At 32.7% G+C, this 26,052-nt stretch overlaps 1 protein-coding gene across 1 annotated transcript; it reads left to right on the plus strand.

Moving 5' to 3' along the window:
• The first annotated feature begins 5,735 nt into the window (after window positions 1-5,735).
• si:ch211-129c21.1 (uncharacterized protein LOC563087 homolog) lies at window positions 5,736-25,563 on the plus strand. The gene is made up of 15 exons (XM_051095327.1): window positions 5,736-5,884; window positions 9,483-9,789; window positions 14,699-14,844; window positions 14,978-15,040; window positions 15,151-15,249; window positions 15,604-15,703; window positions 15,793-15,903; window positions 16,749-16,900; window positions 16,984-17,156; window positions 19,000-19,159; window positions 20,656-20,878; window positions 21,071-21,186; window positions 21,821-21,984; window positions 23,888-23,940; window positions 24,719-25,563. Exons 2-15 carry the CDS (start codon window positions 9,678-9,680, stop codon window positions 25,441-25,443), a joined length of 2,397 nt encoding a protein of 798 aa, XP_050951284.1. The 5' UTR covers window positions 5,736-5,884; window positions 9,483-9,677; the 3' UTR covers window positions 25,444-25,563.
• The last annotated feature ends 489 nt before the right edge of the window (window positions 25,564-26,052 follow it).

The raw sequence follows: 26,052 nt of genomic DNA on the forward strand, positions 1-26,052 counted from the left end.
CTGTTGTCTGACATTTATGAACTTCTCATGAAATTTCATTAATATGTGCAACAATGTAAACTACACTTCTTGACTCAAGATAGCATGTCTGTAACTCAAGAAGTATTACAGATTTCTTAATATCCTTTTAGATTCTGGTTCTTAAGAAACTTTTCTTTTGGCATCTTCACTTTAAAAGGCCCTCAATGGTTCAATCTCAGACATATGGAAATCTTAATAGGGCTCCATAGGTAAACTGGACAATTGTACAGTAAATAAGCTTTCAATTGACGTATGGTTTGTTAGTATAGGACAGTATTTGGCCGAAATACAACTATTTGAAAATCTGGAATCTGAGGGTGCAAAAAAAATCTAAATATTGAGAAAATCACCTTAGCAATGCATATTACTAATCAAAAATAAAGTTTTGATATATCTATGGTAGGAAATTTACAAAATACCTTAATAAAACATGATCTTTACTTAATATCCTAATGATTTTTGGCATAAAAGAAAAATCGATCATTTTGACCCATACAATGTATTGTTGGCTATTGTACTACAAATATACCCGTGCTACTTAAGACTGGTTTTGTGGTCCAGGGTCACAAATGTAGGTAACTTTGCATAGAGCTGATACTTTTTTCTTTCAAAGAGGAATATCTAAAGAAGAAATAATGTTTAAACTAGAAATTTATCTTGTGACCAATTGCATAACAGAACTTACCTGAGTGCCGTAAAAAGTTTGCATGCCTGTAACTCTAAAACTATTCAAGATATGTTATTATCCTTCTAGATTATCATTCTTGAACTTTCAGTTTAAGAAATAACAGAACTTTCAGTTTAAGAATGGTAAATGGCTCATTTACCTCAGATCTTGAAAATAACTTAAAGGAAACAAAAACGTACAAACTGTGAACTTTGTGTGAACAATTAAGTGCATTCCATGACAAAGACTGTGTCACTGAGTAAGTATTTTGAATAATGTTAAAATCATTTAATCAGTAATAATATGATTGTGCACTTATGTATTCCGTTGCAGTGCATTTAAAGGAAAAGTTCACTTCCAGAACAATTCACATATAATGTACTCACCCCCTTGTCATCCAAGATGTTCATGTCTTTCTTTCTTCAGTCGTAAAGAAATTATGTTTTTTGAGGAAAGCATTTCAGGATTTTTCTCCATTAAACGGACTGATATGGTGCCCAGAGTTTGAACTTCCAAAATGCAGTTTAAATGCGGCTTCAAACAATCCCAAATGTTGTTGTAAATGATCCCAGCCAAGGAAGAAGGGTCTTATCTAGCCAAATGATCGGTTATTTTCATTAAAAAAATACAATTTAAATACTTAATATTCTCAAACACTCATCTTGTCTTGCTCTCTCTGAACTCTGTGTATTCTGGCTCAAGTCAGTTAGGGTATGTCGAAAAACTCCAATCGTATTTTTTCTCTAAACTTCCAAAATCATTTCAAAATCATCCTACATCACTGCAGAAGTACCGGCAGTCTTTGCAAAGTGAACATGCAAAGAAGATCAAATACCCTTAACAAAAAAGGTAAAACAGCGATATAGGACGATTTTGATGAGATTGGAGTTTTTCAACATACCCTAACTGTCGTGAACCGGAAAAAAACAGAGGTCGAGAAGAGCAAGACGAGACAAGCGTTTGACATTAAAAGGTATATAAATTGTATTATTTTTATGAAAATAAGCGATTGTTTCGCTAGATAAGACCCTTCTTCCTCGGCTGGGATCGTTTACAACCGCATTTGGGATAGCCTGAAACCGCATTTAAACTGGATTTTGAAAGTTCAAACTCGGGGCACCATATCAGTCCATTATATGGAGAAAAATCCTAAAATGTTTCCCTCAAAAACTTCTTTATGACTGAAGACAGACATGAACATCTTGGATGACAAGGGAGTGAGTACATTATCTGTAAATCTTTGTTCTGGAAGTGGACTTCTCCTTTAAACCTGCCAACAGAGTATTTTCATGACGCGTCATCAGTCGGCCATATTGGCAGCACTGAACGTAAACGATGCCACTGAACCAAATGAAACTTGCATATTTTGCTAACTATTGCTGCTGAAAATGGTTGATTATCGTCATGATTTAGGTGTACTAATTGGTCAGACTGGGAAAAAAATTTGGAGTACTTAAATTTTGGAGTACCAAAAGTTAAAACAAATTAAGGAGGAGAGTGCAAAAAACTGTCTGAGGAACAAAAGGCATTTGTGATTAGCCAAACTGAACCAGGATTTCCAGGGCAAAAATCTTGACAAAATTTGTGATTGCTCTTATCATTTCCAGTCAGGCAGGTGAAATACTAGGCTAATATCTTAATTAATACTACTTGTATCTTTACCACCTATTAACTTTAGTTTGTCAAAATATTGTGCCCCTTCTTGCTTACTAAGTCCTTATATGATTTATGGCTGTGGATTGGAGTAACTGACCAAATTATGACAAGCGCAAACCCTCTATAAAATATTTTAGTAATTTGAGATAATTTCAAGTTCTCAAAATTGACCAATTAAAGAATCACTCTTGAATATTTATGTCTATATGTCGTGTCAAGAGAAAATATTAAAAACTCTCATGCAGATCTATAAATACTGAAGTAATCTAAGATGTTTGAAGGCAACGTTGTTGTTGTTCTTTTTAACTTTATAAGCATCAGTGATTCATAACTTACAAATGAGTATTTCATAACACTAAAATGGTTTAATCTGAATCCATAATAGCCTTAATGGAAGCGACAATGGCTTTTTTACCTCAGATCTTAAAAATAACTTAAAGGAAACAAAAACATTCAGACAGTGAACTCTGTGTGAACAATCAAGTGTATTCCATGACAAAGACTATATTAGTCACTGAGTAAGTATTTTGAATAATGTTAAAATCATTTAATCAGTAATAATATGATTGTGTACGTATTTCATTGCAGAGCGTTTACAGAGCCTGCTAAAAGAGTGTTTTCATGACGCGTCATTCAGCCATATTGCTGGCACTGAACGTAAACAATGCTACTAAACTGAATGTACCTCGAATATTTTGCTGATTATTGCTGATGAAAATGGTTAATTGTTGTCATGTTTTGGGCTGTACTAATCGATCGGAGCGGGAAAAACATTTGGGGGCTACTATAGTCAGGGTTGCCATTGTTGTCAGAGCCATTGAAAAACAGAGCTGAGTCTAGCTTTGAACTCGCCAGCGTAGCCGCCACACGGTCACGTGATTCACGGAGCTCTACAAACAAACCAACGTTGACTGCACATTTGAATATGTTTTAGTAGGATAGAGACGACAGCTTCACTATACATGTATTTGTATTTGCAGCAATTTTTGGTAAACATCACAGCACATTATGCATTGATTTTTACATCGATAAAATTTACAGTATAATTTTATTCTGGAGAGTGATGGAGAGGCAACCCTTACGAAAACTGAACATGGTTTTACTACAAATACAACCAAAAAAAACATGTTTTTTCTTGTATTTAACTCTCAGGTATTGCTTACCTGTAATGTGACCATACAGCTTAACTATTTTTCAGTTAAATAAATGTTCTGTATTATTTTATATTTCTATTACTTATAGTGTAGTATTTAGGGTTAAATAGAGAAAAGGGTTTTAAATTCAAATGCAAAAAGGCAAATAAGAGTCATCTTGTGGTCTGAAAAAAAAATCATTTTCAATTTTAATGCCATGGTTTACCCACTAGGTACCTGTATGGCTCTTTACTAAATATGCATGTATTTAGAATATTGCAGGTCATACCCGCTTACTTAATTTTAAGTTTTTCATTTGAATAAATATTTAGAAATGATTAAACACTATATTTTTAAATGTAAAATTTAAAAAGTTAATAACTTACATCCTTTTTTTTTTTTTAAATAATACTCGTATAAGTACACACAATGAATGAAAGCAAATACTGCATTTAAACCAAGTTTAAAATGGTGCTAAAAAAACATTCAGCTGCATTTTTATCCCTCTTCAGTGTTGGGAAGGTTACTTTGGAAATGTTTTGGAAATAATTAAGTAGTAGTACTAGTTTGTTAGTTATCTTATAATCCATTACAATGTACAAAAAATAAAAAATAAAAAATGACAGCAGCTGCGTTTGTATGAAACAATAGAGCAAGTCCACGATACCAGGATGACAGAATTAAGAAATTGTCCACATAATATTGAATTAAGCTTTAATATTTTATTAGCTAACCAAACGCAAAGCTTCCACCAAGAAAATTTATCAAGCATATAGCACTGACTTAAGTTGTCCCGAAAGAGTCTGAGCTGTGTAATAATTTAATTTAAAGCACAGCCACCACAAATTCAGACTTTTTTTTTAACTTATATTTTTGGGCTTCTTGTGCCTTTTATTGCGATAGGACAGTAGAGAGATGACAAGAAAGAGCTGGGAGGAGAGAGGGGAGCGGGATCGGCAAAGGACCTCGAGACGGGAATCGAACTCGGGTCACCGTGAGTGCAGTTGCGCTATATGTCATAACAAGATCATAACATAAATAACACCATAACAAGAAATAGTTTAATAGCTATGATACTGGGTTTAAAATCAAATGTTTGCATAGTTATGACAGAAAACACTAGCATCTAACAATGCCTTGGAAAAAACAATCTTAAAAAATAAAGTTTATGCATAAACCCAAATAGGAAATAAAACAGTTACAGAATAAGCATGTGTCCTATTCTGTGTCCTAAACTCCTGAAACATTGGAGTCTCATTTTAGAGCAGTCAGTGCAATTTAAAAGAAGTAAATTAAATCTGTAAGTGGGGGTGGGTGTGTGAAAAAATTCAGATGTAATCCCCTGTGTAATCACTGGCATTTTTCAAAAGTAACTAATTTAATTACATATTTTTCTCAGTAACTGTAACTAATTACAATTACATTTATTTTGTAATTAAATTACGTAATTCCGTTACATGTAACTTACTCCCCAACAATGATCCCCTTATATGTATAGTATATACATATAAATAGATATGGAGATCGACCCCCCCCCCCAGCCCAACCCCCCCACTTCACAACAAAACAAAAAAATCTCACTCCAAGCTGAACTTAGAAGTTGGCAACCCTGCTATAGATTGCTATAGTAAAGGTGTTTGGAGGCAATATTGTTGTTGTTTTTAACGTTTCTTCTTGAATTTTTAACACGCAAAGCATCACGCAAAGCATCAGTTCATAATACAATGAATCATAATACTAAAAAGGTTTAATTTGACTTTATGACTCTAATAACCTTAATGACATCAACAATGGCCTCAGAATTTACCTCAGAGCTTAAAAAGGAAACAAAAACGTTCAAACTGTGAACTATTTGTGAACAATTAAATGTATTCCATGACAAAGACTGTATCAGTCACTGAGTAAGTATTTTGATTAAAATTAAAATCGTTTAATCAGCAATAATTTGATTGTGTAACGTTACTCACATATGTCGCTGCAGTGCGTCAACGGAAAAGCCCGCCAATGCGCCATTCGAATGCCGGTAACGTATAATACATTTTAAATTCACATTTTACATTTTAAAATAATTTAAAATCATATTTTTTTGAATATTCATTAATGTATATTTACATTCTGTCATTCTAAGACACACTTAAATACAAAAATCAAACATAAAAAGTACCAAATGAAATACCGTAATTACGCAGCTTATCGTCGATACTATAACATCTGATATTTTACGAAGCAGCTGACAGACAGGTGATTCACAATACAATACACATGTGATTAACGACCGGAAGGTGTGGGATGGGTTTCGCACAAGCAAGCACCCAAGTAGGACCGTACTTTGCTCTCCATGCGACATGCTGCTTGACTATACGACAGACATTTATTCAGCCATTCAGGAGCATTTCTGACATCTCCGGTGAGTTGATTTATTTTTGGGCGAGTTGTAATAATATTGGTTTAGCCTTATTGTAGAATGAAAGACGTAAACACTTAATTTAGCGATAGTCTTTCTGTAAAGGTGTATTAGCATGTGTGTTCAGGGTTTACTGTGAAACCATGTGTATTATGTTCACTTCGACATCACTTTACTTAGACTAAATGTATTGGTCAAGAGAAAAATGAATGAAAGGAGAAACGACAGCTAAATAGATGCTTAAAGTACAATGTGTATTATGTTTAAAATGTTTCAGAAATGTAGATACTTTAAGGGTGCTTTATGCTGGTCATGTTGCTGGTCAAGGATCAAAACATACCTACCAGCATATGCTGTTTTTTTCACCAGGGTTTGGAGACATTTTTTAGATCTAAATGACGTTAGATTTAAGTATCAAACCAAACTGCATTTTAAATAACTAATCTGAAGCAATTTAAGTGATAAAACAATTACATATGGTTTAGAATGAGTGTTGAAGTATTAGCTTTGTGGTTGTTTATTATAGTTAACATGATGAAATTCACCTTTGGCTACTTAAATGGGACACTTGTGAGGATTTGAGATGCACTCAAAATGAACTTCATACATGCACTAATAATAAGTAGTTGAGTAAATGTAATTGCAAAAGTGATTCGGAAAAGCAGCATTCCCAAAACTTTCGGGGGCCATTGTAATGTGTGACATATCACACTTAAAGCACTGAGATAAACTCAACAGCTCCTCAAGTCTTGCTCTGACTTGCCCGAACGCTAGAAGGAAATGCCGCTTTTTCACGCCCATCTGTTTACCCAAGTCTTCATGTGATGCACTTACTCACTTACTTGCACTTTTAGTCTGAAGGTAGTTTTTTACTGTCTTGGTTTGCGAGATGTTTGCTGTAGTAGTGGTACAATTGCATTTTTGCTGTTGTTGTTCTACAAAGAGGTTTAAGCTTTAACTGATGCACGCCACCTCCAGGATTCACAATAATAAAGCGTTTTTGTTTTAGTGATTTGAATGAACAAAGGCCTAACCCCACGAACTGGGTGTGTTTTTCCAACGTAAAAGTGTTTCGCAATATGTGTCACTGGAGAGCTGTAGGTTAATGAATCACTAGAGTGTTCCTTCAACCTGAACCACTTGAATATTAACCATTACTTAAAGGTGTAATTAAAAAGGCCTAAATTTATACATGAAGCTGGAATTACCAGTTGTGCAAAGTAAAAGTATGACATAACATTTTAATTGATTTTCTAGATTAACTTTTGAGATGCATGCAAGGTGTCAGGGGGGTCAATAGATGAGCTCTCACTGATATCATTTCCTGTTTCTTTTTTCTTTTTTTGTGCATGCATCACTTTGGATTTGGCAAAATCATAGAAGAGCTGCATTTAAGTAATTGTATTTACAAATTGAATCAAAATTTTATGATGTAATATATTCATATATTTTTAGTAATTTTATTTAATAAAAAATCAAATTAGTGTCTTGATTTAAAAAAAAATGTAAAAATTATAATCATTATTATTTTTGATTATTATAATCATTATAATCATTATTATTGGTTTATAGTTAATTCTACAGACTGTAATTATTATAGACCATTTCGCTAGATGTAAACAACACTGGTCCAGAAGCACTTCCTGTCTTTTTTTTTTTATTTTTTTTTTATTTCACATATACAAATACATCTTAAAGGTGCTAATGTAACATTTTCATCCAGTCAAATGTTATGTTGGATGTATTTTTTTGTGATGTTTGTGTAAAGTTTAAAAAAAAAAGAAACAGGAAGTGTATCGGGACCGGTATGTTTACATCTGACGAAATGGTCTATAGTTGTATTTAATACAAAAAATTAATTGGTGCACTGATTTATTATTCAAAGCCTTTTTTAAAAATATGAACTTTATTATTAGTTTATGGTTAGTGCTACAGGTTGTTATATATCACTTAGTATAATATTTTTTATAATTTTATTTAAAAAAATATTAGTGCATTTTATTATTATTTAAAACCTTTTTAAAAATTATAAAAATTATTATTAGTTTATAGTTATTATTAGTAATATAGTCTAAGTAAATGTATTTACAAATTGAATCTAAATTTTATGGTGTAATATATTTATAATAATTTTTATAGTTTTATTTAATAAAAAAATTGGTCACTTGATTTATTATTATTTGTTTTAAATATTAACTTTATTATTAGTTTATGGTTAATGCTTCACATTGTTATATATCCTTTAGTATATATCCCATTGATTTATTATTCAAAACCTTTTTTAAAAAATTATTAGTTTATGGTTAATGCTACAGATTGTTATCACTTAGGTAGCTGTAACTGTATTATTTTACAGTTAGTGTTAGTATATAAATGTAATTGTATATAAGTTGAATGACCATATTTACTACTGTATGTACAATTTTCACAAAAAAAAAAAAAAACTATGGAAAAATATTGGAAGTGCCTTAATTATTTTTTTTTAAATAATATTTTAAAATAATAAATAAATAAATAAATAAATTACTTTTATAATAATTAAAAAAATATTATTAATAAATAAATGAATAAAATGTATGTATTTTATTTAAAAAACAGTTAATGTTACTGTTATTTATCAGTTGCCAAGTATGCAAATCGTGGATCTGTTTGAAACTGTTCAAGTGTACCAGCCCGTGAGAAAGTGATCAGTTGGGAGAGGCTTGTCTCATAAAGTCCTAACTCAGCAATGATTCGATTGATGAACTCACTCTTTGAAGGCATGAGTAACAGCAAACCTGTCTGCAGTGAACTAAATGATTCATTTGATTTGTCCTCAAGGCTTGTACTTAACTAACCAGTATATCTGTTTTGATTAGGCAAAACAGAAAAATCAAGAATGCTTATTTTGTTGCACAAGCAAACACTCATATTTTCCTCATAAAATAACTCTTATATTGCCTTATTTTACTTGCTATTTCCTTCTATTTCCCATGCTATTTTACAGTTTTAGGCTATTATGACTTGATCTTGAACTTTTGGTCGTTGCTCAACCGAACGTGCAGTCAAAAGCATCTCCTCTAAATGTAAACATTTCAAACATGTCAAACGTTCCTGAATTATCACACACGGCCTCACGCGAACACGCAGCACTGTTTAGGCTGCTCGTTTTTACCCTCAGGCATCAACAATTTCAGGTATCCTTGCACCCCAATCTATACATGTCTCAGCCTGCCTCATTATTTAGGTGCTTGCACATATCCAGCCCAAACTGAGTGCGAACGCAACCCGGGTTTCTTGTTTTCAACGTTTGGAAAACACAGATTGCTGTGATCTGTCAGTGTGCTGCCTTGGTGCAACAACAATGAGTCACCGTTAAATTCCTGGTTTTAAATACAGTATTGCGAAGACTGTTTAGGTAAAGCAGCTTTGAGTTGAAGTGTTTACTGAGGGATAAGATGAAGTGGAAGGTTTAGTTTTCTATTGTCACGCTTCATTCGAAGTCTACGGTTCAGTGCAGTTCATGCAGGAACAGGTTTTCAGGTGAATCTTCATGTTTGGGAACAGAAGTAGGATCAAATAAATGTGTGATCTTAGTTCAATGGTGTTTTTTGTTCTACAGATGTAGATGGGACGGCAGACATTCAGCTTCCAGCATCATGGACTGCCACATTCGGCAACGGAAACACTCAAGCGATAAACGTATATGTTGGATAAGGATGCCTACATAACCAGGCTACCATGGAAAACATGATTTAAAAGCGGATTTTCTTTATTGAAGTAGTTTTTTCAGGTTTTTTTTTTTAGGAGCAGAACCATGTATTCTCCTCTCTTGTTCTTCATTGTCCTCAATGGCATCTTCCTGGCATATGCCTACAGTGGATGGAGCAAGTTGAATAGCATCCCACGAAGAACTATTCAGTATGAAGGTAAGATTAATCTTTAAGTTTATAACCGTGCATAACTGTGAGCTAAATATTAGCATCTAGTTTAGTACTCAACCCTGTTACCTGCATTATTGTAAGAATGTATGATCAAAAACAGAAATATTTTGCTTTATGGAAAATATGTAGTTTTTAGAACTGCTAGTTTATTAAGAATAATTGGTACAAAACTAGTACCTTATGAGTTTAAGTTTCATTTGCAACCCCGTTACTTGCGACTTTCGATATGAAGGTAAGATTCATCTTCATCAAGTTTGTAGCTGTGCATAACTATGAGCTAAATATTAACATCTACTTTGGTACTCAACCCTGTTACCTGCGTTATTGTAAGAATGTATGATCAAAAACAGAAATATTTTGCTTTATGGAAAATATGTAGTTTTTAGAACTGCTAGTTTATTAAGAATAATTGGTACAAAACTAGTACCTTACGAGTTTAAGTTTCATTTGCAACCCTGTTACTTGCGACTTTCAGTATGAAGGTAAGATTCATCTTCATTGAGTTTGTAGTTGTGCATAACTGTGAGCTAAATATTATCATGTAGTTCAGTCTTCAACCCTGTTACCTACATTATTGTAAGAATGAATGATCAAACAAATATGTAGTTTTTATATAACTGCTAGTTTAAGAACAATATTTGGTCTTCCTGGCATATGCCTACAGTAGATGGAGCAATTTGAATAGCATCCCACGAAAAAACTATTTAGTATGAAGGTAGGATTAATCTTTAAGTTTATAACTGTGCATAACTGTGAGCAAAATATTAGCATCTAGTTTAGTTCTCAACCCTGTTACCTACGTTTTTGTAAGAATGTATGATCACACAAATATTTTTCTATATGGAAAATATGTAGTTTTTGTAGAACAGCTAGTTTATTAAGAATATTGGGTACCAAAATAGTACCTTCTGAGTATTGGTTTAATTTGCAACCCTGTTACTTACAACTTTTAATATTAAGGTAAGATTACTCTGCATTGAGTTTATAACTGTTTATAACTTTGAGCTAAAAAATTAGCATGTAGTTCGGTCTTCAATGCTGTTACTTACATTATTGTAAGAATGTATGATCAAAGACTAATGATTTGCTTTATGGGAATATGTAGTTTCCATATAACTGCTAGTTTATCAAGAATATTTGGTACCAAACTAGTATCTTCTGAGTATTAGTTTAATTTTAATTTACTTGCAACTTTTAATAGGAAGGCAAGATTATAAGTTGAGTTTATAACTGCATAACTGTGAGCTAAATATTAGCATTAGCATATGCAAATCACAATTTTGACAGTCTTTATCAAAATAATATTCAATTCATTGTTGTAAAAACTTAATGACCAAAAACCTACAAAATATTTAAACATTTCTTATATTTTGTGTGCAAGTTGTAACCCTGTTACCACATGATTTTCCCCTATTACCAAAAATATAAAATTGCTTAACATTGTAGCATATTTTGGTCACTTTCTATGCCATGATAGGAATACAATTCAATAATTTTTTTTTTACACAAATTGTATTGAGTGCATTCATCCAGTTCAGTCTTCAACCCTGTTACCTAAGAATAAATGATCTAACAAATATTTTACTTTAGAAAAAAAACATTCATTTTTCAGGTAACTGCTAGTTTATCAAGAATATTTGGTACTAAACTACTTAATTTGCAACCCTGTTACTTGCAACGCATTCTAGCATATTTATTTATTGTATAAACTTATTCTGTGAACATGCTTATTGCTAGGAAATTGAAAAAAAAAATCACAAATATTATAGTAGTTTGATTTTTATCATGTTGGTTACAGGGTTTGAAAAATTTCAATCATAGAAAATGAATGGAAAGAAAAAAACTCATATTGTGTACATGTAATATGTTTAATATTTAATTTGACCTCTTAAACAGCTTCCAATGATTATGCACATCCTTTCATTGCTTTTTTTTTTTAACTCTAAAAACTGTTTGAACCGTAATCATAGAAGATCTCCACCCTGAGAGCAAATGAACAATTTCAATTGTTGCAAAATAGTTCTTGGTTATAATGCTTCAATGACAAATAGTTAGATAGTTTTCAACCCTGTTACCTAAGTTAGTGTAAGAATAAAGGATCAATTACATATTTTGCTTAGTTTTCATGTAACTGCGAGAATATCAAGAATACTTGGTACTAAACTACTTAATTTGCATCCCTGTTACTTGCAACACATTCTAGCATATTTATTTATTTATTGTATACACTTGTTATTTTATAAGCATGCTTATTACTAGAAAATTGAACAAAATCACAAATCTTTTAGTATTTCAAATGTTGGTAACAGGATTGAAAAATGTTAATCCCCATAGAAAATGAATGGAAATAAAATTACTTGCATATTGTTTACAAATCTATTTAATATTTACTTGTTGACCTCCTGAATTTAATGATCAAACTGATTACAAAGATTAAGCACCTCCTTTTATTGCATTTTTGTTAAGTTTAACTCCGTTTGAACCCTGATCATAAAACCATCTCCACCCTGAAAGCAAGTGAACAATTTTAATTGTTACAATGAAATTCTGGATTATAATGCTTCAATGACCAATAGATAAGGCATTGTTATTCAAAGTTAAAAGTACTTAACATTTAGACACCCAAGAAATAACGTCTTTTGGTCACTTTCTACATCATGATAGGAAGACAGTGTAAAAATGTAATTCAGTTTTCTGAATTAGTGTTGAGTACATTCATCCAGTTCACTCTTCAATCTTGTTACCGTAAATTAGCGTAAGAATAAACGATCAAACAAATATTTTGCTTTACGAAGAATATTTGTTTTTCATGTAAGTGCTAGTTAATCAAGTGCTAAACTACTTAATTTGCAACCATTACTTGCAACACATTCTAGTATATCTATATTTTGTCTATTTATTGATTGATTGACTGATTAATTGAATAAACTTATTTTATAATTATGATAAATGAAATAAATCACAAATATTTTTTGTATTTTGATTTTTGACATGTCCCAAATGTTGGTAACAGGGTGGAAAATTTCAGTCCCCATAGAAAATGAATGGAAATAAAACTACATGCATATCGTTTACAAATATATTTAATATTTACTTTGACCTCCTGAAATTGATCAAACTACTTCCAATGATTAAGCACCTCCTTTTATTGCATTTTATATTAAGTTTAACTCTATTTGAACCCTGATCATAGAACATCTCCACCCTGAAAACAAATGAACAATTTTATTGTTGCAATGTAATTCTTGATTATAATGCTTCAATGACCAATAGATAAGGCATTGTTATTCAAAGTTAAAAGTACTTAACATTTAGACACCCAAGAAATAACATCTTTTGGTCACTTTCTACATCATGATAGGAAGACAGTGTAAAAATGTAATTCAGTTTTCTAAATTGTTTACACTAATTGTAGTGTTGAGTACATTCATCCAGTTGAGTCTTCAACCCTGTTACCTAAGTTAGTGTAAGAATAAAGGATCAAATAAATATTTTGCTTTATGGAACTGTATGTAACTGCGAGAATATCAAGAATACTTGGTACTAATCTACTTAATTTGCAACCCTGTTACTTGCAACACATTCTAGCATATTTATTTATTGAATGCACTTGTAGTTTTACAAGCATGCTTGTGACTAGAATATTGAACAAAATTACAAATATTTTAATATTTTGATTTTTGACATGTCAAATGTTGTCTTTTGGTCACTTTCTACACCATAGGAAGACATTTTAAAAATGTAATTCAGTTTTCTTAATTTTTTACACAAATTCTAGTATTGAGTACATTCATCCAGTTCAGTCTTCAACCCTGTTACCGTAAGTTAGTGTAAGAATAAAGGATTAAATAAATATTTTTCTTTATGAAAAATATTTAGTTTTCATGTAACTGCGGGAATATCAAGAATACTTGGTACTAAACTACTTAATTTGCAACCCTGTTACTTGCAACACATTCTAGCATATTTATTTATTTATTTATTTATTTATTTATTGTATACTCTTATTTTATAAGCATGCTTATTACTAGAAAATTTAACAAAATCACAAATATTTTAGTATTTTGATTTCTGACATGTCTCAAATGTTGGTAACAGGATTGAAAAATGTTAAAAATAAAAAAATGAATGAAAATAAAACTACTTGCGTATTGTTTACAAATCTATTTCATATTTACTTTGACCTCCTGAATTTAATGATCAAACTGCTTCCAAAGATTAAGCACCTCCTTTTATTGCATTTTTGTTAAGTTTAAATCTGTTTGAACCCTGATCATAAAACCATCTCCACCCTGAAAGGAACATTTTTAATTGTTACAATAAAATTCTTGATTATAATGCTTCAGTGACCAATAGATAAGGTATTGTTATTCAGTGTTAAAAGTCCTTAACATTTTGACACCCAAAAAACATCTTTTGGCCACTTTCTACACCATGATAGGAAGACAATTTAAAAAATGTAATTCTGTTTTCTTAATATTTACACAAATTGTAAATATAAATTGTACGTATAAACATGCTTATTGCTAGAAAATTGCAAAAATCACAAATATTTTTGAATTTTTTTTTTTCTTTACATGTCCCAGATATTGGTAACAGGGTTGAAAGTTTCAATCCACATAGAAAATGAATGGAAATAAAACTACTCCCATATTGTTTACAAATATATTTGATATTTACTTTGACCTCCTGAAGTTGATGACCAAACAGCTTCCAATGATTAAGTACATTCTTTCATTGCAAAATTTTTTTAAGTTTAACTCTATTTGAACACCTCCACCCTGAGAGCAAATGTACAATTTCCATTGTTGCAATGCAATTCTTGGTTATGATACTTCAGTGACAAATGGATAAGGCATTGTTATTCAGTGTGCATGTATGTTTTTGTCCTTAGACAACCATGTGATCACATTTAAAGAGAAAGGTGTTTGGAATTACTCCACAATGCTGATACGGGAAGATCTGGGTTTACTGGTGTTGGGGGCAAGAGAGGCCGTCTACGCCCTTGACATCAATGATGTCTCCATTGCCAAAGCTAAGGTGCCGGTTTGGTTTCCTTTCCTTTATCTCTTGTATATACAATAGATATACAATACAATACAACAGAATTCTTTGACCCTGTTTAAAAATGGCATGTCTGTATAGCCTGTATTGATTTCTCTCCACCCATCAGGTGCTTTGGAAAGTTACAGAGGAGAAACAAAAGGAGTGCACCTCTAAAGGAAAACATCCTGATGTGAGTAAACATCTCTGTAACCGCCACACATGGTCATTGGCACACAAGCACATGCGTATACTTTGAACAAAGAAAACAATTTGATCAATCTGATTAATTTATCTTTTCAGATCGACTGTCGTAACTACGTACGGATGCTGCATCAAATGAACGATGGTGTGATGTACGTGTGCGGGACAAATGCCTTTAGCCCCACCTGTGATTTCATAGTAAGTGATATGAACAGAAAACAATTTGTTTTAATGTTTTTTTATTTTTTTTGCATATTTTTATATTTAGAATTTTATACAATTTTCATTTAATAATTAAAAATAGTAAATATGTATGTTTTTGTCATGAAATAATATTAAAAAATATAAATACAAAATTAAATAATTGTTTCTAAAACAAAAAAAAAATGGTTTTTACATTTTTGTCATTGTTTTCACTGTTTGCATCTCATAATCTATCAACTTCTTCCTGGTATGTGTGAGATTAGGTTTCATGTAATCAATCAGGTGCTAGTGTCATACTTTTAAAAAAACAAGATAACAAAATACCTTGTGTTCATTGTGTTTGAACAGACGTATGGTGATGGGGAGTTGAAACTGGAGGGAAGGCAGGAAGACGGGAGGGGGAAATGTCCTTTCGATCCATTTCAGAGAACCTCTTCCATCATGGTTGGTATGTATGTATTTCTTGCAGTTATTTTTAATTAATATGAATATTAATATATAGATAGAATGTTTATTTAGTTTCCTTTTGTGCCACAGATCAAGACTTGTATTCTGCCACTTCCTTAAACTTTCTGGGTTCGGAGCCGGTCATTCTCCGCACCTCTTCCACTACACTGCGGACAGTGTTTAAGAGCTCTTGGCTCAATGGTATGTCAAATGTTTCATCTAGAAAGGCTATTTGACCCTTTGCTGGGAGTTTGATTGACAGGCGATCTGACCAATCATAATGCGAATCTGTCATTTTGTCCAACAGACAAACCAGAAAGGAGAGTAGATTAACATGTGTATTGACATCTTTCTGAGGTTGAAACAATATACCTTCTGATGTTCATTCGTGTTTATTTTGTGCTATAACTAGTAATAAGGAAGAGATGATCAGTTTACATGCCGCTTGAACTAAATGAAGTAACGAAGGGGGCAGGCCTTTGTGAGGGGTCAGTTACAGGCTTTTATTAGTAAATTAATGAAAGGCTTTGTGTAAATAGCCTATTTTATATGTAGTTTTAATAACAGAACATGCCATATCCATTATATAATTTGATATCATTTGTGACCCTGGACCACAAAACCAGTCATAAGTATATTTGTTGCAATAGCCAAAAATACATTATATGGGTTAGGATATTAAGTAAAGATCATGTTCCATGAAGATATTTAGTAAACTTCCTACCGTAAATTCATCAAAACTTAATTTTTCATTAGTAATATGCACTAAGAACTTCATTTGGACTTTAAATGCGATTTTCTCAATATTTCGATTTTTTTTTTTTTTTTTTTTTTTTTTTTTTTCTTTCACCCTCAGATGTTCAAATAGTTGTATCTCTGCCAAATATTGTCCTGTCCTAACAAACCATACATCAATGGAAGCTTATTTATGCTTTTAGATGATTTATAAATCAATTAAAAAAAATGTACCCTTACGACTGGTTTTGTGGTCCAGGGTCACATTTAAGTTTAAAGATTGTTTCATGACATTTTTCTTCCCACTCCAGAGCCAAACTTCGTCTACATGGACGTGGTCCCAGAAAGCGAGGACAGTGTTGAGGGTGACGATGACAAGGTCTACATGTTTTTCAGTGAGAACGCTGTTGAGTATGATTTCTACAACAAGCTTGTGGTGTCGCGTGTTGCCAGAGTCTGCAAGGTAGCATTTCACTGATTCCGTTTACCTTAGTATATTTAGCTCTGATAATTTAAAGATGGTTTATTTAATTCCCTATTCTACAGGGTGATATGGGTGGTCAAAGAACCCTTCAGAGGAAATGGACCTCTTTCTTGAAGGCTCGTCTGGACTGCTCTGTCCCTGAGCCCAGCCTGCCCTACGTCATACAGGACGTCTTTCATGTCCGCCACAAGAAATGGAGGAAGAGTGTCTTTTACGCTGTCTTCACCTCTCAGTCGTAAGTTTGGTCTTTTTTTTGCACATTTTGTGTCTGAATTCACTCATTTGTTCAGTTATTCACTATATACTATATTCACAGTGTAGTGTAGCCAAATAGTTCACTACAGAGAGTAAAGGTGCAATTACATTAGTGTAAACAATAACAACTAAAATAACAAAAACTACAAAATTACTAAAAATGTTAACGAAAAATACAAAAAATTAATAAATACAAACTTATATGTACATATGTACGTATGTGTATATATATAGTATGTATGTATAGATAGATAGATAGATAGATGGATATTATGAAAGCCAATTTCCATAATAAAAAAGATAATTGCATCTTGCAGTTCTGAGGTTTTTTTTTTTTCAGAACTGTCATAAACTCGCAATTGTGAGTTACAGTCATAATTGTGAGATATGTGCAATTCTGAGAAAAAAATTATAGAATTGTGAGGAAAAAAGTTTGCAAAAGAAAATTGGAATTGTGTGATACAAACTCACAATTGCGAGAAAAGAAAATCAGAATCAACATATAAACCCGCAAATGCAAGAAAAAGTAAGAATTGCGAGATACAAACTAGCAATTGTGAGAAGAAAGTCAGAATTGTGACACAAACTCAGCAATTGTGAGGAAAAAAAAACAGAAATGTGAGATACAAACTTGCAGTTGCAAGAAAAAAAGTCATAATTGAGATATAAACCCGCAATTGCAAGAAAAAGTCAGATTTGTGAGATACAAACTCGCAACTACTGGAAAAGTAGTTTTTTTTTTTTCAGTGGTGAAAATGGGCTTCCATAATATATAGGGTTGGGGCCATTCATGAATTGAATTGAGAATGAATAGAAAATTCCAATTCACTTCCTGGAATGGAATTGGAATTGGAATTGCATGCAGCTGACAGGAAATGGAATTGGAATTGAATTGGAATGTCAGGAAACAGAATTGAAATCAAATAAATTCCACTAAATTTCACTTGAGATATTTAGGCCTGAGAGATGCAATCCTAGCGATGCCAAATTTCAGGAAATTATGATAATTCAATGCAATAAAAAGTGAATGAAGTACATGAATGAACATGACTCATTTTTTTTGTGAGTTGAGACATATATTATGTGGTAATCATATATTGAATGTATAGTACATCCAGAAACTTATCACCACTGTCATTCAATTATTAATTCATAATGTACAGTTCTCATTTTTATTTACTTGCATTTGATCAACTCTATTTCATACATTACTTGGTATTTGTAAAGCATCATAAATAAAGTTCAAATGTATGTCTCTAAATGCAATCACAAATAAATGCTCAGAAACAGCAATAAACGGAATTCAGTGGAATTTCCCTGAATTAAATTCCACTTCCTGTAATTCCAATTCAATTCCAACTCTGTTTCCTGTAATTGTTGTTGAATTCCAATTCCAATTCCATTTCCTTCTTTGAATTGTCTCAAGGATACTAAAATAACACTGATTTGGACAGTTAATGTCAATTATATGATTGTCATAAAAGGGGGAACAATCCATTTTAATTCCATTTTGAATTGCCAGTAAACGTTTTTTAATCTGATTTCAAACACATATGAATGCAATGTGAATTGTGAAAACTGGATGAGTTTTATTGGTGTATCTCATCTGCACTTCAGTACACATTAATATAACTCACTGTCAGATAGCTGCAGTTTATGATGTAGGTCTGACTAGGTCAAGGATATGAGTCACATGCTATATAGATCTGTTTAATGGTAGCACTGATGATTAAAGGATTGTCTGGCTCTTTCCTCCAGTTTAGTCACAGTTCTGATACTGTATTTTTAGCCTATAAAAGATGATGATCTGTTCGTGTATGCAGGAGCTCAACGGATCAGTCTTCGGCGGTATGTGCGTATAATGTGACTGATATCAGCGAGGTGTTCTCACGTGGCAAATTTAAGACAGAGGTGACGGTGGAAATGTCTGATGTAAAGTGGGTCATGTACAATGGAGAACTTCCTGTCCCTCGACCAGGAGCTGTGAGTGGTTTTAGTGGTCTTACATAGTATTACAGCAGATGTGATTTGTTATTTGTTAAACTGTACTGTGTACTTGTATCTGATATTTATATATATGGGTCATTGACACATAAGGATTTTTGACAGGCCAATTTTAAAATGCAAAAAATAATAATAACCATAGTGATTGTTCAAACATTTAGAATGTTGTGTACACACAATTTCATATTAAATTTAAAATTAATTGATTTTAGTGTGTTTTCATTCAGATAATTTGGTCGTAGCCTTAAAAAATGTCATGTGGTGCGACCATGATTTATATTAAAATTATTTAATTCCCTTAACACGCTTAACATTTTTTTTTTAGATGTTCTCAGTAATTAAAGCTTTTAGAAACAAAGTATTTGCATTTCTTTTGAGTTTTTGTAAATAATGATCTCATATTTTTGTTGATTTCACAGTTGCCTTCTTCAATGTAATTACCAGACTTATTTTTCCTGTAAATTGCATAAAACTTAAAAAGGTTTTAAAAATTCCATTCACTTAAGCAGTGATTCATATTTCAACCACAGAAATTAGATATTTTATTTTTAATTTAATACAGTTATTGCTATTATTGGTTGCACCACATGATGAGTGGTCGCACCAAATGATATTTGGTTGCACCACATGATATTTCAAATTCAGTCAATTTACAAGCAAAAATTTCAACATCTAAACAAAACAAGCTAACTTCCCACAAAGCGTCACTATGAAATTTATAATAAAAATGAATACTTGTAGAAATAACTTAATATTCATAGTATTTTTTTTGAGTTCATACCACATGATATCCAAATGCGATAACTATATTCCAGCCGTTAAAAAGTTTTTTTTTTTTCAAATTTGAAATAGTTACAAACGTGCTTGATGCTTCCATGGGTCAGTGGCAAATTGCTATATGATGCACAGTCCTATCTTAAAATAAATTTCAACATAAAGTCCCAAAATGGTAGTTTCACATGATATTGAATAAAATAAAAAATAATCATCCGACAAACTTTGTTTGCATATTATGGTGGAAAAATAAATACAAATGCCTTGCCATTTTATACTGGATTACAAAACACTTTGGAAGTCATGCCAAATAGTAAAGGAAATTAAATTAAATTAAATTTAGTGTAATTTTAAAGACATTTCCAAAACAACAGTTATAGCTGGACGGTTACACCACATGATATTTTGACATTTTGAATAACAGAAAAATTACAAATAACAAATCTTTTTTTTCAGAAGTTAAACTGGGTCCATGCAGAGGAGAGGTACTTTATATATGACATCTTTTTAATGTGTTTAAACCTATTTTTACTAAAAAAAAAATGTTCTCAAACCGAATATTTAGGCATCACGCCATTGACCCATATATGATTGAAATATCATATCATTCGGTGCGACCACTCATCATATTTGTATTATTATTATATATTTTTTCTGAACAAATCTATCTTATTTTGATCTGCCACTGCTTATTTTTGCAGTGTATCAACAACGCAGCGAGGAGTTCAGGAATAATGCGGTCGCTGGACCTCCCTGATAAAACCCTACAGTTCATCCGAGACCGTCCCCTAATGGACGACGCCGTCCGTCCAATCACAGGCAAGCCCCTGCTGCTCAAGAGGGGCCCGCTGTTGACCCGTCTCGTCGTAGACGATGTAACTGCATCGGATGGACAATCCTATCCTGTGATGTTTATCGGCACAGGTGAGACTCCCGTTCGCCTCTAGGGCAGAACAGTTTTTTACTGTCAGTTAAGAGGGTGTGTGTATAAACAGTCGTTCACAAGAATGTTAATTGTACTTTGGACTGAGCCGTTTAAATTACAGCCTATTGAATTTGTTGTTTTAACGTTGAAAAGCTGCATATAGATTATGTTTTTGTACTGTTGTCCATCAGAAAACGGTTATGTGCAGAAAGCAGTGAACTATGATGGAGAAATGCACATTATTGAAGAAGTAAAACTGTTTGAGAACGCCGAGCCAATTGACGTCCTAAGGCTTCACCAGAATCAGGTATGCAAATTTGGGACTGACTTGGTGTAAATTAAAGAGAGAGTTCACCCAAAAATAAAAATTCGGTCATTAATTACTCACCCTCATGTCGTTCCAAACCCATAAGACCTTCGTTCATCTTTGGAACACAAATTAAGATATTTTTTTATTAAATCTGAGAGCTTTCTGACCCTGCATAGACCGCAATGCAACTGACATGTTCAAGGCTCAGAAAGGTAGTAAGGAGATTATTAAAATAATCCATGTGACATCAGTGGTTCAACCGTAATATTATGAAGCTACAAGAATACTTTTTGTGCACAAAGAAAAACAAAAATAACGTCTTTATTTAATTTCTTCTTTTCCGTGTCAGTCTGTGTGCTTTTGATTCACTTAGAAGAACTGGTTAGTTGTTGGACTACATGATCACGTTTGCTTTTGTTTCCTTAAAGACACTCACGTTTAGTTGAATAAAAGCTTAAACAAAATTATAACGGATTAAGTAATGAGTCATTTTCATATAATTACATTATAATTATTTTTGTAATGCCTCAAATTGCCAGTTGTTAGAAAGACAAAGTGAAGGAATATTTAGTTCCATGTTCATCACGAAAAATTGCTTGAATAAGCATGAGTTGTTTTGTTTTTTGTCCAGTTGTATGCTGGCTCCGCGTCAGGGGTTGTTCAGATGCCGGTTAGCAACTGCAGTCGTTATTCGTCCTGTCTGGACTGTCTGCTGGCCAGAGACCCTTATTGTGGCTGGGACGTCCCAGCTCAGCGGTGCTCTAGAGTTGCCACATCACCTGAAGATGTAAAAAGGTAAAGTACAATCCCATATCAAGGGGATAAAAAAGGCCAAAAATTGTATTTTCATAACGTTTTGGAATATTTGTCCACTCCCCAAATTTGTCACTACCGGAACATAGCAATATATAATTTAATAAGAAGGGTTATATTTTGCTTACATCTTTCTTGTAAATATATATATTTTTCTATTTTATTAAAAAGTTTTCAGAGCTAAAACAATAACAATTCTAACTTTAACAACACTTCAAGTGTGATTTATGAGATTTGTTGTTTGAATCCAGTTTTTTTTTTTGTAAATAGCAAATAGTTGATCATGGAATTGACAAAACATCCCATGTTTTATGACAGCACATTTTCAGCAATGACAATAGTGTTTGGGAGCGACCACATCACATTACAGATTTTTAACTCTCCTACTAAAACAGTACTGTAACATACTAAAATACTAAACATTTGCATAACTGTACTAAAATTTTGGTTATTTCCGCCAAATAAAATTATGTGTTCCCTTTTGTCACTACCAAAACAATGACGACTTGTTACACTAGTGAGTGACAGTTTTAGGGGATAACACCCAAAAAAAACAAAGATGTCACTACCTAAACTTCACCAAATGTTTCGGTTGTGACTGTTTTGGTAGTGACACCAAAAAAAAACAAGGATGTCACTACTGAAACTTCACTACATTTTTCGTTTTGTAGTGTTTTGGTAGTGACAATTTTAGATACTCAAAGATGCTAATCAGCACATGGTTAGCTAGCACAGTTCTAACCAGTCATACACATATAAAAACTAAATTGTTATGTTGTTAAATGTTGTTCTGTAGTGACGTTCTTTAATGATACGCATAGATTTCAGACTTTTGAACACATTTACATCAAAATGATGGGCCTATCTACTCACACCTTGTAACTATGAGAGAGCATGACCCATAAATATTTCCTGATCATAAATGTAGGGGTGTAGTTAATGTGTAGTGACATGAAAAATGCGAGACACTTTTTTTTTTTTTTTTTTTTTCCAACATGCATTTTCATAATTTACAAATATACAAATATATATGTTTAAACAACATTTAAAAAAAAAAAAAAAAAAAGATATTAAAACAACAATGAAATAAAATACAAAAATACTTTCAGTATTGTTTTCATAAGTTGAAATTTAGGGGTTAGAGTTCAGGACAGCCGCCTCCCAATTGCAAGAACCCACTAAATGATGATTTTATATATATTAAGCTTACTGATATTTTAAATATTACTGTGTGTTTCAATAGGTAATAAAAGTATCTTAGCAAACATCTAAGATTTCAATACTAATGCTTTTAAATGTGTGTTTTTGGTTGTGGGACAGGCCTGTGTGTAATCAAACACATAGGAAAACATTCATGACAGTTTTGTTTTTGTTCTGTATCCCCTACTCTGCTGCCAGACTGAAGCGCACACGCCACCAACTGGACAGGGTTGAGAATTACAGCTACAATTTACAGTAGATCACCCTCAGTGTAATCTGTCAAAATGACGGACGGCCTTCAGATTTTTCCGTCACAGATTTAAAAAAAAAAAAATTCTGTCAGTGACGGAGAATTATCAGTTAACGCAACCTCTGAGATATATATATATATATAAAACATATACACACACTTACCTTCATATCATTCCAAACCTACATGACTTTCTTTTTCCGGGGAACACGGGAGGAGATTTTTCACAGAATGTTCATACTGCTCCTTTTCCATACAACCAGTGCATATAGTGACCAAACTGATATTTTGTCTGTAATTAAATGTAAATATTTAGATATTTAACTTAATTATTTGTTTAACCACTGTTTTGCATATCTAAAATCTACTGGACTATATATAAGTGTGTATAAACAACATATACTGACAGTTAACATCAAAATTTTTGCATTTCAGCAATCTAATACAAAGTCTAAAGGACGGGGATGCCACTCGATGCCCAACAACAGGTATTTATCATCTTTTTTTTGATTAAACATTAAAGACTTGTGTGGCTTAATATAACAAATCATGTCTCTTACTGAAATTTGTGGTAGAAAACCCATGATTTGCGTTATTTAAAAAATCCACATTATTTTATACATATTTTGGACTATGCAGGCGCATTATTTTTGAAGATGTGAAATGGTTGCACTCAGTGAGCTACTGGTGATAACTTTTACTATTTTTTTACCGCTACACAACCCGCAAAATAAAATACTGATACAATGTGCACAGCTACTGAAAGAGCTTACAGGTGGCAATGGATATAAGTGAAGGCTTAAACCAAACGCTGTACTATCGATTTTCCCCACTAAGAGTCAAAACGCCCCCGGATATCGAGTGATACCCCTGCTGAAAAACTCCTTCAGTGGCTGCAGCATCATGACAAGTGTTGGCATGTTTACATCCTGCCAGGATGGCATCTAGCGTTTCTCTCGTCTCTGCTGTTTGTAAGCTCTTTCAGTAGCTGTGGACGTGGTTCTTTAGGAAGTTTTATTCGTCCACAGGCATTTTCCCATTCTTTTCTCCTCTTCTTATCGCTAGAAAAACAGTGAAGGCTTGTGTTGCTTGTCCGGTCACCCTTCGACTGAAAATTACAAGCAAAAGCTGCACAATGTTGCATTGTATCAGTATTTTATTTTCAGAAGTGTGTTTTGGTAAAAATAATTGCGTCAGTAGTTCTCCGAGTGCAACCATTTCACATCATGTGAGCTATTCCCATTTAACATGTTTTTCCCTTGTCAGCTCCTTTAGAACCAAAGATACGCACCCTCATTCTGGGAAACAACATAAGGTTGCTGTGTCATCCAGACTCGAACTTGGCTCAGGTCAACTGGAACTTTGCTGGAAAGCCGCTCCTCTACTCAAGCAGGAAGTATACAATTTATAATGACGGCATCCTTATTTACAATGCCTCAATTGCTGATGCCGGACTCTACACCTGTGCGTCAGTTGAGCGGGCGAAGGGGAAAGACTACACCCAGACGCTGGCTGTTTATGACTTGCGTGAACAATCAGCAGTAGTCGTGACAGATAAGATTAAGACCACATTGAGATTCCTTCCAGAAAGCTATACGCCATCATCAGATTTGCATAAACCTGAAGATCCTTCATTGTATTTAAAAAATCAGAGCAGTGATAGTAAATGGATAGTAATGCAAGTGGTGTTGGCTGTTCTGTCTGTTATGATGGCATGTCTGCTGATCTGGAACCTGTATATGGGACACATCTCTCCATTTATGTGCTGTGGGAGACAACCAGTCAAAAGCCCCAGGAGGGAAAGCCTTCCAAAGAGGGAATACATGCACACAGAAAATGATGCTGTGGACAGTAAACAGCAAACGGTCATGTTGTGTCTCACAACGAACAGTGATCTAGAAGCACCTAGCTTCCACAGGAATACCACTAATGGGGATATGCCAATGGACGTTCAGATTTTTAAATACATTACGGACGAGTCTGAGATTTAAGATTTTTTTTTGTGTGCGTGATCATTTTGTATAATTTTTATACTTATTTATTTTTCAGTAATAATAAAAAATTAAAAAATGTTTTTTCTTTTATGCAAAATTAGTTTAACATGCAATGTAAGCAGATTTAGAAAAAAATAAATTAAAAGAATTTTTATTATTTATTATTATATTATTATTATATTCACATCATGTGAGCTATATTATTTATTATTTATTAAAAATGTATACTTTTTTTTTTTTTTTCTTTTTTTTTTGTTATTCAGAAAAGCAAAGTTTGAATTCTCACTTAAAGGGATAGTTCATCCAAAAATGAAAATGACCCCATGATTTACTCTAGATGTATATGAATACAATTAGAGTTTCAGATGAATACAATTAGTTACATTAAAATGTCCTGGCTCTTCCAAGCTTTATAATGGAAGTGAATGGGTGTTGAGATTTTGTAGTCCAAAAAAGTGCATCCATCCATCATAAAAAGTACTCCACATGGCTCCAGGGGGTTAATAAAGGCCTTCTAAAGTGAATCGATGTGTTTGTGTAGGAAAATATATCCATATTTAAAACTTTATTAGCCATAAGGCATAGCGTAAGCTCCAGTGAGAATAT

This window comes from Labeo rohita, chromosome 22 (assembly GCF_022985175.1).
Source record: "Labeo rohita strain BAU-BD-2019 chromosome 22, IGBB_LRoh.1.0, whole genome shotgun sequence".
Taxonomy (NCBI): Eukaryota; Metazoa; Chordata; class Actinopteri; order Cypriniformes; family Cyprinidae; genus Labeo; species Labeo rohita.